The 18,795-nt window shown below is 48.6% G+C and overlaps 1 protein-coding gene across 2 annotated transcripts in view; it reads left to right on the forward strand.

Moving 5' to 3' along the window:
• Positions 1–18,795, forward strand: part of LOC142592742 (ATP-binding cassette sub-family C member 4-like) — a 98,446-nt gene that overhangs the window by 3,975 nt on the left and 75,676 nt on the right. For both annotated transcript variants that reach the window (XR_012830793.1, XM_075704359.1), the window contains exons 2-7: positions 653–802; positions 4,415–4,549; positions 7,677–7,820; positions 10,239–10,379; positions 12,977–13,044; positions 16,268–16,390. Coding sequence is in view for 1 of the 2 variants with exons in the window: in XM_075704359.1 (XP_075560474.1) it covers positions 653–802; positions 4,415–4,549; positions 7,677–7,820; positions 10,239–10,379; positions 12,977–13,044; positions 16,268–16,390 (761 nt within the window). In the remaining variant the exon portion in view is untranslated. The remainder of the gene's footprint in view (positions 1–652; positions 803–4,414; positions 4,550–7,676; positions 7,821–10,238; positions 10,380–12,976; positions 13,045–16,267; positions 16,391–18,795) is intronic.

The following is an 18,795-nucleotide window of genomic DNA, read 5'->3' on the forward strand; positions in this document are numbered from 1 at the left end:
GTGCTCCTAGAGTGACACATCAAATAAGGATGCCGTCTTCTAGGCATTAAGTAGCTGAAGTAACAGCTGCATTTGGAGTCCGCAGACACATATAGGAGAGACACCGAAAAGGAAAAAAAAAATAACGTACCATGTTTACTCGCGTAGTTTTAGCCTTCTTTGAACAATTTCACCCTGCTCATCCACACACATACTTACTTAAATAAACATAGGCAGTGAAATTTGGGGAAAACTCCGCAGAAGGCTAGTTGGCTAGACGTAATTAAAACAAAGTGATGGGAATTAAGCGAGAAAACATAGCACTACACCTTGCGCTCAGGTGTCGTGTTTTGTTTTATCGCTTAATTCCCGTCCCTTCGCCGCTTTGCGCCACAGCTTTAACTAAAACATAGACAGCCTACTCTGCCAGCAGCAATATTTGTGCTCTTGATTTGCTTCGCTTCACAATCCCTGGCCTTTCTTTGTTGTCTCTCTCTAATGAAGCGTCCTTAAATAAGCGCTGAACCTTGATAGTGCAGTTTCCGCTCTTTTCTTTTTCTGCTTTTTATAAAGGCAGCAGTGCACATTTTCCCTCTAATAGGGAAAAAAATAGAGAAAAAAAGGAAGTGCTAAACTTTTATTCAAATTTATTTACTTTCTTTTTCTTTCGCAGGCACATTACAGCTCCCCGCGGGTGGTTATCTCCGTAGTGCTTAAATGGATGTCGTTGGCATCGCTCCTGCTTGGCTGGCCCGAGCTACACCAGAGGACCCTGGCTTCTACCAGGATCAAGTGTTACACGCTGCTGGACATTGCGTACCTGGTAAAGCCGTCTTGCGACTGAGCTGAAAGCTGGTCAGGACGCATATCTTCTTTTTTTTTTTTAGTTGCGAATATTCATTTGTGAGAAACTCACGTATATTTTCTCTGCGTCTCCGTGCTGTTGTCGGACGTATGAAAACTTTCTTTCTTTCGTTAAACTTCCGCCATCTTGCGGATTGCCGTAAAGCTTATTTGCCACTAAGCTCAAACTGAGGTCGCATTGCATCAGGCTGCTTTGTTTTCTGTGTATACTGAGCTTCGCACAACACGGGAACGTTGTATGGAAGTTAAGGACTAGGCGGGAGCACAGCGTAACATGATTGAAGTCAACCGAGTAGGTGCAACATGTGATCGTCACCTCAGAGAGCGTGGAAGGTTTTAGTGTTCCCGCTCCGTCTGCGCTCTGCAGGCTCTTCAGACAGAGCACCGAGCAAGTACACCTCGGTTAAAAAGTACCGTAAAGTAAACGTTCTTGGGCACTATGCTGAGACCAGTTCAGCTGTTGGGCCGACTTTTCGAGGAATAAAGCGAATGGCTTCGCTAGGAGCCGGCTTGCCAAGGCTAGCTGCGGGACGTGATGTTCCCTTACCAGTTTATTTCCTTACTCCGTGGCCTGGCCCAACGGTTTTGTGCCATCTTGCCAGAAGCCGCTTGGTCGAAGCTATAGTATTCTGGTTCTCTATAATCGAAGCAAATTGCTTTCTCAGCGAACGCGTCCTACCGGCGGATCGCGCAGCCCTAGCACTCCCAACGTCAACTTCCCCTTCCCCTAGCGGAGAGCATCGACGTTTATCAGTTCGCCGGCGCCGCCAGGCGCTCGCGATGCTCGCGGTCTTAAGCAAGCGTCCTCCCTCTGGCCGTTGTTTCGCGAACGCTCGACGGCCGGGTAGCCATTGTTACGGTTGGCGTCTGGCACCACGTACAGAAAGGAATTTCACCCGACCTTCTCTCGCCTTGCCTCGTCGAAATGAGGCGTGACTGCTCCTGCTACGGTTGGCGTCCCGCACCACGTGCAGAAAGGGACTTCTCTCACCCGACATTCACGCACCTTGCCTCGCCGAAATGAAGCGTGACTTCCTAATTCGCCATGACCATTTCGAGTGTCTGCCGATCTGGCGGAAGCTCCGCAGTGTTTACAGGCCTCTTTTGTGTGTGTGTGTGTGTGTGTGTGTGTGTGTGTGTGTGTGTGTGTGTGTGTGTGTGTGTGTGTGTGTGTGTGTGTGTGTGTGCGCGCGCGCGCGACTTTAGAGAGACTTTTTCCTCGAACGGCCAAAGTCTGCAGGAGAGCTCCCACGAACCAGCAACGCGTAAAACAGACGGACAAGCGTCTACAATTCCAGGAGGTGGGACGGCCTCCTCCTTGCAGCAGGCTCGGTATAACCAGAGGAGGAGGGGCACTCTTTCAGTGCCGGTCACGTGACGTCGACGGAAGCGAGATCCCTGCCGCGATTTTAGAGAGCCTATGTAGCTCCAAAATGTACTTTTGATCACTTCATGCTCTTCTCATTTTCTTTCATCTACCTTTGAATAAACCGTGCAAGTTTCGCACTAGAAATCGTCTCGCCCTTGCTTGGTCGCCATGGTCTACCGGATGCCTGCAGCCCGCCGACAACGCCACGCTACCCAATAGTAACGTCGTTCGAGCTTCGATAGGCAGGCGTCGCTACTACTCGGCAGCAGTACGACACGCTACCCTGGAGTACGCAACACCATGGAGCCCGGTACTGTTGCGTGGTGAACTGCCACAACAGTGACAAAGGCACCCGGGACCTGCAGCCACCTGTTTCCTCTACAGTCCTCTACAGTTTCCCGGAGCAGGCATGGATAACCGCCGTGCGCAGAATAAAGTTAATCGGAATGTCAACGTTTGCCGTTTTCGTGAATGCGGTAGCGTTGTCGTTTCGCCTTGTAGCTCAGTCATGACAGTTTTGCTCGTGAAGACGAGAACATAGCTGCAGCTCTACTTCGACGTGCTTTGAGTGACGCATTGAGTGCCGGCCTGTTTACGCGTGTGACGTACATTGCGCTTTCTCGTGTTTGTTTGGCAGCGCGCGCGCGGGCTGTCTCGGACAGGACGTCCCAGTCGGTAACATTTCTGTGGTATAGCATGTTGAGCGCTTTAGCACGGGCGTATGAATACGTAGCCTATTTGTCAAAACAATGCGAACTGTTTCGACTCCGCGAGTTGTGTTCCAGGAGGAGGGCAGTGGCGGTTTGAATCACTTTGGCTTTCGGTTGTTGGTCAATAACGGCGCACAACACGTATTTGGCATGCGTAAGCGAACAATCGCGACCTGCTTGACTCTGCCAAAACAGCAGGGGCGCACGGGCGGGTGCCCGCCTTTTGCGCTTTCCAGGTTGTTGCGGCACTGAACCTTGTGCGGACAAATGCACGGGAGACACAATCTCGCAATCCGTACTGCCGTACACAACACGCATGATGATGATGATGGTGATTCTATGTCGGGGCTCGCACCCACTAAACCTGTGCGACCACGCTGCCTGGAGACTTCTTCATTTGCGAATGTGGGGGGGGGGGGGGGGGGGGGGGGAGGGGAGGGCGTACTGCCTGCTGCCCTCTGTGCAGCGAATACGACCGACTCGATGAGCGGCATCGCTTATCGGTTCGGTCGTCTTCGCGTGCTTATTTATTTATTTATTTATTGAACATACCTTACAGACCCCTGGACAGGGCATTGAGTAAAGGGGGTAATAAAAAGTACAAAGTAACTTGTCAGTGTACAACATACGGCTCGAATTTGCAGTTTAACATAAAGGAGAGGAATCGATAATAATGTGGTATGACGGCAAATACAGGTTGGGTGGGAAAAAGGATAACACGAAGACGGGCGTTATCGATGCGTTATCTCTTCTTCGAAGCGATAAGGCGCGCTACGGCAGTACAGTCTGGCGACTGCGCATGTCGCCGGGTATAAAAGGGAGTGGCTGGTAGAGGAAAACCGCGAAAGCCAATTGCGGGCCGGCCCATGTGACAGCGCATGCTCAAAGCGCAGACTGTCTAGGAATGGCGGCCCATACGGTAGACGACACGAGCGCGAAGCTGACCGCGGACGGTGAAGACTTACATGCACGGAAAACTAATCAGACGTTACTTATCGCGCGGCGTTTGCAAATATAACTTATGTACAATTTACCCAAGCGTGTTAATGTAATATAAGGACTGTCTTCAAATACTGACAAGGGTCGCATGTGAGGCTGAAAATGTTTGTTCTAGGATTTAGCCAGACTTTAAACATTCACTTTTGCGACAATGCTGCGAAGCCTCAGCTGCGAAAAAAAAGGAATAAAAATAAAAATAAAAGAATTCTCGTGTAAGGCGTGCCAAGGGGACTCCGGTCATAATCTCGTGGGTCCTTCAACGCGTGCGCCTAAATCTGACTACGCGAGCGTTTGCGCATTTCAGCTCCATCGAAATGCAGCCGCCACGGCGGGGATCGAACGCGCGACCTCAGGCTAAGCAGCGCAACGCCATCACCACTGGGCTAACGCCGCGGGTGCCCCGTGCACCTTCGAAGCGAGAGTCGAACATTTGTTTGTCAGCGCACGCCTGCGATTAACGTATGTTGCCGGGCGTTGTGTGACTTCCTCCCAGAGCCTCGTGGGCCTCTCCTCGCTGGCTGCACTGACGCGGAGCGGCCAAGTGGCATCCGTTGACGACGGGACCGCGCACTCGGCCAAGCACTCGTCGCAGGACGTCTTGTCCGGCATCGCAGCCGCTGCTGCCCTGGTACGTATACGTGCCTGACGTATTTCATAGAGTTCTTCGTTCGCAAGAGCTATATTTGTCGTATTGGCCGGCTGTGGAACGTCGCGATCGGTGACTGGGTTCGTATCAACTAGCCCAGCCCCTAGTTTCATTATGGTACATTATTTCTCCGGCGTGCCTGTAAAATAATTTACACCCTTAAAAGTGAAAAAGGGTGTAAATGTGTCTATAACTCACACCCTTAGGGTGTTATCTATATACTGGAAACCCTAAGGGTGTGAGTTATAGACACATTTACGCCCTTTTTCACTTTGTAGGGTGTAAATTATTTTACAGTGCATGGAGGCGGCCCCGCTATTTGTATGTTTTCTGCTTCTATTCAACCTTTTGCAATCATATGGTCGCATCATGGTGTCATCTTGTCGTGCTAGACATCTGTCGTTTCTGCCTGTGCAAGGATTTTATCCCAGCGGAAATTATTCACTTCTTTGGACACGTTAAGCCCTCGGTCGGGCATCCCAACAGGATCTGTCGTTAGCGCTTGTCTTGTGTCTGTTTCGGTGGCGCGCCTCTAAGGTGTGCACTTTTATTAAACCTGCAAGCATGGCGAACGCGCGGCTCTAACTTATTGCGCTATGCATCTCTTTCTACTCGTCCCTTCAGTACTTATTATTTATTTGGTGTGAAAATATATATACGCTTGAAAAAGATAAAGACAAGGCAAGAAGCATGATGGCAAATGCCACTGTAAGGCGCCCAGCGCCGGCCTAGTCTTCAGAAAAGAGGGGACAGAAACATAGAAATGAAAGGTACGAAGAAAGGAAGAGAGAGAGACAAAGTTTATTTTGATAGGGCACTGAGAGGGGTGGATAACCGTAGTGTGTGGCACCTTCAGTTCAGAGCCCCAACGGCGATAGCAGCCCTTTCGGCTCTGGTGATCAACTCTCGCTGATCCTCCAAGGCCAAACTGGTCAGCACCATTTTCCACTGCCCGTGCGTTGCATTTCGGTTGGAGGGGAGGGGGCAGAGGGTATTGGGGATTTTCTGACAGGCCCATGTGTTATGGTATAGGGTACATCTCGTTCTGTACAGAAAAGACAAAGCGGTTGATAAGGGGTGGCGTACATGGCGTGGAGGAGCGTGAGGTGAGTATAGGTGTTCGTCTGGAGTGGCCTAGAGGCCGTGGTTTCAGCTCTACTGAGAGATGAGTGTGGTGGCAGCATCGTTCTTCACTAAAGGCGGTAGCGTTGATGTATTTCGTAGTATGTGTGAAGTGCTTGTTGAACGGGGTCTCCTGCCGTCTCTTGCAGTGCCCGGTCGCAGTGACCTCGATCTATCGCGTGTGCACGACGGTTTCCTCTGACAGATTCGTGTCCCGTTGTCGACATTACCCAGATGCGAAGTATTTCGTTGAGGCAGTTGATGGTATCGTATGCCACTCTATGCAGATGGGCGTTCGCGCAGCCTCGACATGCTGACTGACAGTCTGTAACAACATACATTTCCTCAACCCGCCTCGATGCCGAGATGGCGATGGCGGCCTTTTCTGATGAGGCCACGTTGTGCGTGCGAAAGGAGGTGGATGCTAGTTGCTCCTGCTTTCCGTCTCCTGCCACACTGTTTACCATGCCCTCCCCATTGGGGTACTTGGCCACATCTGCTCAGCGACCAGTGGAGAGAGTGCCGTATCCTCTCTCTGTTGCTTTGGTTCGTGCTTTTCTCGTGCCCAAGTGATATTCCGGGTGCATGCTACTCGGGATAGGGGCCACCGTTATTGCTCAAGTAGGGACTTGATGAGTGCTTGCTGACTGTTAGTTGTCGTCACGGGGTATTGCTATCTTCGAAGAGTTGTTCTGCCTGTTCTAGTGATGTTGAGGCTCGTGATTTGCGCATATCTATGTGCTTCAATTAGTTTGTCTAAGATGTTGTTAATGCTCAGGAAGTTTCCTTGTTTCCATGCCCGGAGGAAAACCGAGGGCTAGTTCGTAGTGAAATACGTTTAATACGTTTATTTGGGCGTTTTTCTGTTGACGTTAGGTTAAGGTAACGTGTCGCATACGTGACCTTTCTGACGATAAGGGCCTGAACCAACCGTAGTATACGCGTAGATCTTCCTCCTTCATGCAATGTCTGCGACTGGGGACTCTGTCGATCATGCGAGCTGCGCTGTAGGCAGTTTGTCTTAGTGCGTTTATAGTGTGGTTATTGCAACCATTATCTTGCTTATGGACATCTAATATGCGGAGTGTTTGGACTGCGGGTTAATGTTTTTGGTTTAGGTGTATTTGAACGCGCTCTCTATATACCAGTGTTTTTCCTTCTGGATTTCTGTTTGGGGACGAGGAGCTCCGATTTCCTGCCGGGAATTCCAGGCCTCACTCTGTGGCGTACTTGGTGACAGGGTCCGCTGCCGCTTGTAGGGCGTCCTCCCATTCTCCATCTGAGCCTCGAGTTGTCCAAATGGCAATGTCGTCCGCACATATTGCGTGACGAACGCGCGGGATCTTCTCTCGACGTTCTGGGAGGCTTTTCATGACGACGTTGAACGGAAAAGCTGATAAGACCGATCCCCGAGGAGCGCCTCTATTGGGACTTTGTTCTCTTCTGTTGTCAGGGTGTCCGCAACCACCGTTGCCGTGCGGTCCGTTAAGAAAGCTCGAACATGATTGTAGATTCGTTGGCCGCAATTTAGTTGGGATAAGTTTTTCTTTTTAGGGTTGCCTCATGAGCTACGTTGTCAAATGCTCCTTTAGGGTCCAGTGCGAGTGTGCATTTTCTATATGTGGTGACATGGTTCGGCACTTCTTCCATCAATGGGAGTAGTACCTCATGAGTCGACAAATGCGGCCGGAAGACTTACAATGTGTCCAAAAAGAAGCCAGTGTCATCCACGTCGCTCAAAGCCTCACATGGGGAAAGAAGGGAAGGAATGAAAGAAGAAGGTCGCAGATCTGAAAGAATAAAGCAGAACAAGGACATAAATTGAGCATTGAGTATGGCCTGTCACTGCAAGTCGCGCTGCTAAAGCTAAATACTAGAAGAAATCGATTAACTAACTCTTTAATTACAAGTGAGCTTCTCTCTATTCTTCTTTTCTTTTCTAAATCTCGCCTCCCTCTTTCCTTTAATCTCGCCGACCGTCTTTTAGCTGGGCCTCGGCTTCATCTCGCTCGTCCGCTTCAAGAACGGCCAGTCGGTCTCCGGATTCGTCTGGGCCGTGCTGGGGATGCTCAGCACCGCAAGCGTGGCAGACTTCGCAGGACGCTACCGGGCGCTGTACTTCGTCGACCAGGTAAGCGGTGCGTAGACAATAATTGCTAATAGGCGGGTGGAGGGGATGGTGTTAGAAGCAGCAGGTCTGAGGTCAGCGGACGCCCTCCAAACAAATGAATGGAACTCGCCCAAAACCTGTCTATAGGAGGTCTCGACCGAGCACTTTTGGGCGAGATGGGTCTGCGTAACTTCTGTAAGAAACAGCGCGGAACGGGAAGACATACATCGCGTGTAAAGGCGACCCAAGTCACATTCGGGTTCTGTGCGCGCGCGTGCGCAATGGCGATGACGATATAGTAAAATATATGGTGTAAGGGCTTCGGCGAGTTGGCCGCGCAGTTTTGGTTGGTTCAACGCTTTTGTTCGTCCAATCCCGTTTGCTACGTTGGTGCACAATCAATGTGATAGCAGAGAGATTTTGTAAACAGCGAGCGGTAGCTATTTAGTGCACCCCAAGAAGCAGTGTCAGAAGCAGTGGGGAAGCTGACTCCACTCTTTCCTTAGTTCAGCGAAGAAGACTGGCGCGTGCTTTCGGCCGCATCATTATGCAACGCCTGACTCGATGGCGGAGTTCGCGCTCCCAAAACCTGATTGCAGTGAACCGTCGGCCGTGAGCACTTTCGACGAGTCGCTCTTTTGTGGCCGGACTAAACGCTGACCAGCTACCTTCGTATGAGTCGTGGAAACTGTGCGCTAACTTTTGGGTCAACTACTTCAAAATCTGCCCAATTTCTGGACTCGGCGAGGCTCCTCGAGCGTGCATTGTAGAATCCCATCTTTGCAATAAAATCTAAGGTTACAAGTAGTTATAACACAACATTGGGGCTTAGTGACAGTTAGTTTCTGATATTGAGTGCGATGTCGTGGATTTATCGAACGCTTCCAAACACGAGAGTAGCGAAGGAGAAATGTCATTTTCAGCAGCAGCCGGCTGTGATAAGCACACGCAGGCGTAACTGAAACGCGATCAAAGCCGCGCGCAGTTGAAAAGTGTTCCGGAATGTGCCGTGTATTTACTGCTTACCTTAACCTTTTGATACGTTATTGCGAAGTACAAGGAGCGTATACCAGGCGTTGCGACCACAGCTCCATTACTATAGTTGTCAGTTTGGCTCTGAAGGCGCCGAGCTTCTTTGAGAGAAAAGGCTATAAATACGTACTTCAATTAGTCAGGACCTCAGCGGTCTAGCTGCAGCGGTGTTTATTTTACGGCGCTCTTGATAGCTTGTTGCACAAGTCAATCTTCGCGAGATTTATTATTTATAGATGTAAAACGAAATTACGTAAACTACATCGTGTGGCATGTGAGGGACGCCGCAGTAAAGGGCGCTAAATATATCCCGACCACCTGAGCGTGTCTGCATTTCGTTCCCATGAAAACGCGGCCGCCACGCCCGGCAATCGAACCCACGACCTTGTTATCAGCAGCGCAACGCCCTGTAGGCACACTCAAGCATTACGGTGAGTCATTCATAAATATTGGGGCGCTGAATCCTGCTTTCCCCTGGGAAGCAGAAACATTGTCGTTTCCTATCAAATCTCTCTCTCACTCTCTCTGTCTTTAAGGCTCTTCATTGACTTAAAAATAAGAAACCGTTGGTTCCGTATTCAGTTAGTCTTGGCGAGTGAAGCCTAGCCAGCTTTCGAAACGATTGCGTCGCTCGCATAAGCTTCGCTTTTAGCTTTGTTCCATCTGGTTGAAAATAGTAAGTGTTTTTATTACATGCCGTCGACGCGTTTCTTTTTCTTCCTCTTCTTTGTCGTTTCTTTCTTTCTTTCTCTTTTTTACGGGGTGCTGCTGCTTCGAGGTGGCGTTTAGGCCAGGAATCCACCATACCCATTGACAATTACGTCCGGTAGTAGAAACGAAGGAAAAAGGGTTTATTTTACATTAATTACACTGGTTCCAGACACGGAAGCCCACTCCATGCAGCAGCATATCAAACGTCTGAGTTCACATCAGGACACGTCAGCGTCTCGAGACTCTGCACGAAAGGTCTCCACATAAAGATCGTCGCCTTCCCCAGGCGACTGGACTAGGAAATCTGATGACTGAATCTCGGCCAATCACAATCGTCGAATCGGTCGCAATATCCCGCCCATGATATCGCACCATTCCGCCGAACTCCGCCTCCTATGTTGTACCTTCGCCCACGCATGCTTAGCAAGCGCGTAGCAATCTGGGAATCCGAGGTTGAAGCCGTTCCCGCGGTAGCATTCGACGTTGGCCCTTTTCACCATTAGTTAGGGCTGTCAGGTACAGGTAGAGGGACATTTTGTGGACCCGTCAACCGTCGTTGTCAACGCTGCGTTGACTTCGGGATAGGCGCTGACGAATGGGAGGGAGGAGGGGGGTTGCCTCTCGGTAATCGTCTAATTAAATTCATTGGTCGTGCTGACACGTAACAGGGGTTTTCGCTCTTTCCACCTCGTCCAGCACCACGGCATCGTCCTGTCCGACGCCAGCTACGCTCCTTCTCTGGTGGTGACGGAGGCAGTGTCGATGTTCTTCTTCCTGGGCACCTTCTGCATCATGGGAGTACGCGGCAAGGTCTATTACAACAAGTTCAGGGGCACGGTAAGAACGTCGACGCGTCGATTGCTCTGTGGTAATAATAATAATAATAATAATAATAATAATAATAATAATAATAATAATAATAATAATAATAATAATAATAATAATAATAATAATATGGTTCGCTGTTATCAAACTTCGAACAATTCGGCACGCCAGGGGGCCGGCATAACGTAGCAACGCAAATCAAAGTGCTTTTAAAAGGCCCCTCACCAGGCCCCATAGCAAATTTTTGTTATACTCCGGAAGTTGTTATGTGTTCTCTAGGGAGCGTTCTGCCGCAAAAATGTTTCATGTCGGCTCATTAATAGCCGAGATAGAAATATTTCAGTGCCACGAACCCATGGTTTAAGGGGGTGAGCTCCACTGCCAAGCTAGACACCCTCTCCACTTACCCCGTCTAGCCTCCGCGATCGAAATTCATTCCCTGCGTTCTCCCATACCGGACCTCGAGGATCACCTGACGCACACGCCACGGGCCACGCCTTCTTCTTTTTTTTTTCTCCTCGCTTTTTTTTTTCGGCGCGGCGCACTTCCGCTAACGGCGTCGCGCACGAGCTGTTGTGATTAGAGAGTTTTAGTTTAGGGGACACAGACGGCCTGCGCATGCGCAGTACCGTCGCCCCTAGTTCTTGCGTACGCAAGCCGCTTGCGTCCCCTAAACTAAAACTCTGTATTGTCTCGTTTCGCGCAGCGCACGATTTTGCGCGCTGTGTACGAGGACACCTGACTAGTGCTGTAAGTGAGTCCTACACGAATACTGAGGCAGACGCAAGCGGATCATAGAGCATGATCCCGCGCTGGAACATGGGAGAAAATGACATACTTTCGGTATGTGCGCGCGACTGCACAACGTGGGAACAAGCAGACGAAACGGAAGTACATTTATCCTGCTGCGGTGCGAAGTAAAACAAAAACATGCAGACATTCGGTTTGTGTGTTTTATTATTTCTCTAAGCTTTAATTCACCTAATCAAGCAACATATTGCGAATAGATGTTGCCATTAATAATTCTCGAAGTCACCTGTCACCACGAGCGACGTCACTGTGCAAACACTGGCACGTGTCCGTCATCCTCCAGCTTGGAGCGCGGCCGCCACGAGGAGAAGGGAAAACGGCGTCCGATTTGAAATTTCAGGTCTTTCCGCGGCACGTAGCGATGCTACGCTTTGCAGACACGATCGTTATCGCCCAATGTATGCTCTGCAATTGTCAGCTCAACATGGCCAAACCTGGTGAGGGGTCCTTTAAAACAATTTCAGCCGGAGGTCAGGTATTTCTATTTGCTCTGTCGCAACCATACGTCTCACAAGCAATGCTGACCCTTGTTTTCATGCAAAAGGCATATGCGTTTGTGAATGTCATGCATAGTGATTAAAGGCACAAAATAGTTGACTCGCATCGCGGGGACAATTCCCATTGGAGGAGATGCTGCCTGGAAGGATTCAGGGAAGAAAGTTGAATATCTGTAGCAAGTCCGCTTAGTCACCGAAGCGCAGCTGCAGCGTTCATTCCTGAAATTGGTGGAGTAACACCCTGCACTCAAATACGGGAAGAACAGCCATTTCGATCGGCTCGAAGAACGCCCTGTGGTTCATGGTAGTGTCACGTTGTAGCGGTGGTGAAGAACGACGCAGTGTCGAAAGCGTGAGTTACGAATTTGGCCCTTTGTTGGAGGAACTTGCGTGCAGCAAAACAAGTAACGCTCGAGCACAACATAGCGGCGAGAAAAGTCGTCGATCGTGAGAATCTGATCGAGGCGTCAAGCGCGTCGGCTCTTATACGTGACTCGTGGGAGGTTCCAGCGTGATCGCTGGTGCCCGCGTGCCTTTCAGAAAGTAAAGCACTGTTCACCTTGTGCGTACAATCTCATCACAAGGTTCGGCGACAACACAGGCAACAGATAGAATCGGCTACAGTAATTAAGAATCTCCTAATACGTGCAGGCGGCGTCTCACCCGGCGAAACGCGGTTACCGGAAAAAGGCAGAGTAAGCGCGTCAATTGCTCACGTGAGTCATGAACCTAATTACTAATACATTTCAGCAGTCAAAATTACTCGCTAATGTCCCGCCGAAAAAGGTTAACTTGTTCAGTACCAAGTAAACCTGCATTCACGGGAGTTGACCGCGTCGTGGAATCCATGGAGGCAGCGAAATACTAAAAGTTGCGAGATAACTTACTGACAAAGTTGCGCCGCAGCACGATATACGCTTCGCTTAACTCACTTTCGCGTGACTCGCAAAGTGAGGGTATGTTATAACTATTCCATTCCGACACTTTTCTCTTTGAATTAAGCTTAATCGGTGGTTCTAGCGACACCCAGCCTATACTAATCAGCACGATCGGTCGGTTGTGATTGCCAGGTGATAAGCAAAGTATAACATAGAGCGAAAAAAATCCATCCACTACACCATCCCAGGTTTCGTTTCTGCGTCCTTCTGTAACATGAACATACAACATGTCATACTCAGTCCAACGTATGCGTCGGCATGCTGCTCAATAGTGCAATGAGCGACGAGTGTCATAAGCGTCGAACAAAATGTAGCGTAAATCGTATTTCTTTTTTTCATTTCCCGGTGCGTTCGTTCCTTTCAGCTCCAGAAATCGATGAACGAGGACACAAGGTCGCCACTGGGAGTCTTCGTATGCTCGGTGTTGTTCAGGTAGTGTAACTACAGATGTTGGTACTTATTCTGTAAGAGGACGCGCAATAATACGGAATGAAAACAGAACAGGGGTGAGCGTCAATACCGAGTCCCAAGTACGTTTTAATAGATACGTAGTTGCCACACGCGAGTGGGGGCTAGAAACAGCATCACTCCGAAGTAAGTTAAAGAAAGAAAACCTTAGTTGCGTTTGGCGAGTAACGCTCTTTGCTGGCCTGTTTTTACTTCATGACTTCTCACCGCAGTAAATACGAACCAAATACCCCAGGAACAAGTAGTGAGCAGTCGGTATGCCAGCCGGCACCATACACTGTCCATGGGAGACACTAGCCTTGTCTTGGTTGCAGAGGCGACAGCGGCACAGAGTGCAGAGACATGAAGCACATAGGAACATGAATTCGGTGCATTACAAAGAGTGAATTAACAATACAAACCACGTAGCAGCCAGTGCAATCGTCTGTCCACGAGCCTTCTTTTTACGCGGGAACACCACACAGAGCGTATTTTACACAGCGGCGTAGCTAGGTCGTCTGGCACCCGGGGCCCATAAGCGTTCTGTCACCCCCCGGGGTGTAGTCGAGGAAGGCGAGGTGAGGCTTATAGCGCGTTAAAAAGACAAGGACGAAAGTGGGACGTGAAACACACAGGCGCTAACTTGCAACAATCTTTATTTCGAACAAGGGACCCATACATGTATACAACTTTTTCGCGTACATCATACATGCGCTGTTTGCAAAAAAACCCTTACACACTAGTGCGCAGGTACGATAACTCTTTGCGGGAAAGGGCAATTGATGGTTTAGACACACAGTTATCCCCAAGCCTATCAATCATTTCTGCTTTTATAATTTCGCGAGTTATCCTACCTCGGGCTTTTCCCACAATGGAGCAGTCTCTGTATGCTGGAGCACACGTCGAGTGGTCACCATCATCCACCCCGGCAACAGGGCAGCTGCAATGCCTGCAGTGGGCGTCAAGGAACCCAACCCGCTTTTCCGCTACATTATACCGGTGTTGCTTTAAACGCTCGTTGAGGCACCCTCCGCTCGAAATAAAGATTGTTGCAAGTTAGCGCCTCTGTGTGGCACGTCTCACTTTCGTCCTTGTCTTTTTAACGCGCTATAAGTCTCACAATGTCTTACCAACAAGGCCAAATCACTGCTTTAGAGGAAGGCGAGGATGTCGACAATTTCCGGGTATCTCCAGACGTATATGAGCCCCCCCCCCCCCCCCCCCACTGGCCCCTTGCACGCGGGGCCAACGGCCCCCCGTTCAAGCAGGTGTTCGCCTCCGAGGGACGCGCCTCACACTCATCTAATCCCAAGACAGCACATAGTGAAGTCGGAGAGACATACATGAAAATATAAGAAGAAAAGATGGTGTAAATAGTTTTCATGCCTTCGCAAGACGTACTTAAATGACTGCCAATATGTTTGCCGCGCCAGAACGCGCACACGCTGCACCAACCGTAGCAGCAAAATAAAGAAACTACTCGATTTACATTGTCGTCTTTGCGAAAGAAAAAGTGAAAAAAACGAAGAAAAGGTATTCAAATCTGCAAGAAACCGAACAGGCATGCACTCGTCTCACATTATATTCACATACCAGTGTTTTTCACCTATGATTAGTTTCGTAAATAGCACTGTTAACGTGCCTCTTATTAAAACATGAAACACAGCAAAGATCACTATCACTGTGAATAAGTCAGGGTAATGACGGGATGTGTATACGTTTTTTGTGGGAAGCAGAGGCCCAAGCACGCGCTTCAAGTACACATAGCGCTACGAAATAAGAATCTAACCTAATTTCACTCACTTAAAGGGAGACTAGTGAGGAACACTAAATCAGCATAAACTGATAAGGTATTCCTTCAAAACGTAATTTTTTTTAATTCGCCATAGTAGCTTGATTAGTAGATTAAGATATGAAGGCGAAATTTCAAACTCCAGCACTGGTACCCCATTGTGACGTCACGGATTTCAACGCAAATTTTTTATTTCGTATTTGGGCCACGTTGCCTCAGTAAAAGTTCCCGAAACAAGTCACGCGCAATTTTCGTTTCCCTTAGAGCCCAGTGTAGCCTATTCTTACCGGTAAACAATTAACTGGTGGTTCGAGCAGACGCCACCTATAACCATGACGTCATGGCGAGCTGGTGCGGTAACTTAAAGGCAGCGTCGCCACCTGTTCGTTTTTTTTTTCGCGCCTATCTCGCTGTAAATGTATCGTCTGTTATTCTAGAAGGGCAATCTACTAATACAAGTGAAGTAATTATTAATGCGAAAGCATTATATCTCCCCTGAGGCAGAAAATCCGACGTGATCAAGTGGCGGTACGAAAAATGACCGACGGCGCATAGAGTAAAAACGCGTCTGAAAATGCTCGGATTGACGTCAAATTACTCGGGCATGTTCCCGTAAATAAAGTAAATTAATGACCTTGAAAAAAAAAATATTCGGCACATTTTCGTCTGGGTGGAAATCGAGCCCGGATATCCGGGATACGACGTCACGACCACGCTTCCCCGATGCCATGGCTGCTCCGCGGTTCAGACTCACTAAAGGTGTGCATAGTGCGTGCGTCATTGCACACGTCACGCCACAGCCAGTTAGAATAAAGTGGCTTAAGTTAGAGTAAGGCGGCGCAAGGCGGAGCAATGTAAATTAAGGTGCAATAAATTGAATGAAGGTGAATTAAAGCGGATCGAGGTTGATTCAATCGGATTAAGGTAGATTAAGGTGGATTAACGTTGGTGCGAATTAGAGCAAGGCAGATTAAGCTGGATTAAGGGAGAGCTGTTAACGACACGTGACAATGTAGGACGTCATGTATTACGGTCACTGATAATTGGCAGTGAAATTGGCCCCAAGATGCTCACGTATGACGTCACATCGCGTATGACATCATGAAGCATGTAGTGAAACAGTCACGATATGAACTCGTAGCTACTTGGCGATGAATTCTGAATGATTGCAATCTGATGAATAATGTACGCAGAGATCGCAAAGCGAAGAGCGGAACGCAAACACGCCCTAGTAGTTAAAATGATAATACCCTAAAGAAGTCACAATGCTTTCGCAATAAAATCACGTAAGGATACTTAAGCGACTCTCAATTATTTCTCGTTTGTATCCCTTAAACGTATCAAATAATCACAAAGCGCCCACTTTGTTTTTTCGCGAAATCGTGTGTGTGTATCGTGTTTATTTACCCTCGCCAGGCACCTGAAGAACGTCGTCCTGCTGGGCAAGGCCGTCTACCGGGACCTGCCGATTGCGAGTCCACGCATGAAGTGCGCTCCTCTCGCCCGGGATGTCTGCGGGCGATTGTCGCGCGTACAGATGTGAGTGTCCCTCGCCTCTACAAGGCCGCTGGCACGCCTTTTTTTTTTTTTTGCTCCTTTCCTTGCTTCAAACACCTTTGCTCTGTCATCCTAAAATCCTGAAAATGTTTGCTCCCACACAGCACAAGTAAATGAAGTAAACCGAAAACGTCCAATTGATGCCTACCCCCAATTTAAGCGACCAACGGTTACTGTACAGGTCGGTTATAACCGCACGCCACAACTCGGGTGCGAATTTTATAATGCAGTCGAACGGCTCTGCAACGAAACTACCGGTATAACGAAGGAATAAATACGTCCAGCTTCTATTTGTGCGGTGCGCGGCCTTTACAACGAAGTGACGCCTATAACGAATGATTTCGGAGACTCCAAACACGTCGTTATAAAGGCGTTCGACTATAAATAGTGGTATTTCATAATAATACAAACACTATTTTACACGCTGGATTAGTAGAGGCTCAATCGTTGTGACAGACGGAACGTTAGCTGGACACGTCTTGCAAGTGTCCGAGGAGGATGCCACACTGAAAGTGCACGTTTCCGACATTCATCGTTCGCACAACAGCACTACAGCGCCACTTTTGTTTCTAACCACAGTCGTGGGCCTTATTAATTTTAGACACTTCGGTTTCCGACCAAGGTCATCCGCACTATCAAGTCTTCATGGATATATATATATATATATATATATATATATATATATATATATATATATATATATATTATAGGAATTGCAATACAACTGAAAGTTCGCCGAGTTGTTGATGAATAATCATTGAACTGCACGCACTGCAGTTCAACAATGATTATTGAGAGAAAGCGCTGTAATGAGAGTTTGCTTCTGCATTCTATCGGAAGTCCTGTAAAATTCGACAAAATTTGAATAAGTTGTGTGCATTATGCTGTGCCGGCTGTAACGTATGGGCTCATTTCACTCGATCACAGTCCTGTCTTATCGCGCATCATTCAGAGGCGTCCGATCCTGGTGATAAATTAGACTGAGCGGGGCTTGGACCACCGACGAAAAAAAAAAAAAGAAATATCACTAGAATAGCGTCATAACATTATCTCCACTCTTGTTGCTACTATCTAAAAAAAAAGAACTCCGTGCAATTGAAAGCACCTCGCGGGCCATGAGGGTAGTGACGGTAAACTTCTCGTTGACAGAGCTCCCAAGGACGGAGCTTTCACTGAAAAAATTGGCGGCGCATCTGTCTCCTGGAGATGATCAGGGACGTTAATGCGATTAGCAATATTTTTTATGATGTGAGAGTAATTGGTGATGATTTGTTTTATCGCAGTGGCAAGAAATAAACCGTCAGTTTTTATTTGGCCTTTTGATTGTCCCCGTCTCCTTTCCTTGTGCCTAATGTTCTCTGGCGCTGTTTGCCGCTGTAATGAACCAGCTAGCCCAACAATGAGTGTGGACTTGTTTTGTGTGTTATCAGGAATATTATTATTGTTATTGTGCTGAATGTAACGATGGGAGTGACGAAACAAAGGCAGCGTTGTGGTGTACAAATGCAGAGTCTTTATTAAAGAGGTGGACGAAGCATACAGAGCGGGCGGACTCCTCTCTCGCGCTTCACTAGGACGCGCTGCGCCATCTGGAGACGCCGCCGCCAAGTCCACGCGTGACCTCCGAGATTCGGGGCGCGCCGGTGCGCGCGAACGCTAATAGATTGTGTCTATGACCTGTTTCCGGCTCCATAATCGCTTCCGGCGGATGTAGTCCGAAAAAGCATGGTCTTTGAGATTTATTTCTGTTACTTTAATGGAGCCATCGCTGGCCGCGCGCATTCGTGGTGCAGCTCGCTTAAGCATCGGGATGCTGTGCTTGAGGAATCCGTGGGACGCTGGTTCGATTATGCCCGGCACCAGGCAGTTTTTATAGGATCTGCATGATGTCCGTATCTACCTATTTCTTGCAAAATTTGGGTCACTGTGCATTCGCCATACCCAGTGGCACTCACCCAGTGACCCAAGTTGGCATGAGGTTAGATACGGACATTATATTGCAAAGCGGGTGAAATTTCCCAATAAGGCTAATTGCATTTAAAAAAAGCAAGTACAACACAAGATGAGTGCAGGAGGGACAGCTGCAGCTTGCTGACGAAAGTAGCACGTAGAAGATAAAGCGTCTTTCTCTCCGCTGTCTTCTCTGCGCGAGTTCGCTATAAGAACAGCTGAGAGACCCGGAAGGCCCAGTTTTCGTCTGAGAGAGCACGTAGGCTTCAGAGAGCTCGCGAGTACTGATGGTGCCACGCGGTTGTTGCTGCGGTAAAGACGTTGGCTGGCGTACTCGGCCGACAGCGGTGCCTATTTGTGTTTTTTCACCTGTGTGATCGAGCCTTTCGGCTTCTTTAATTTAGAAGTGCTCTTGTTTATACCAACGCTGTTGGTAT

This window comes from Dermacentor variabilis, chromosome 9, assembly GCF_050947875.1.
Source record: "Dermacentor variabilis isolate Ectoservices chromosome 9, ASM5094787v1, whole genome shotgun sequence".
Lineage (NCBI taxonomy): Eukaryota > Metazoa > Arthropoda > Arachnida > Ixodida > Ixodidae > Dermacentor > Dermacentor variabilis.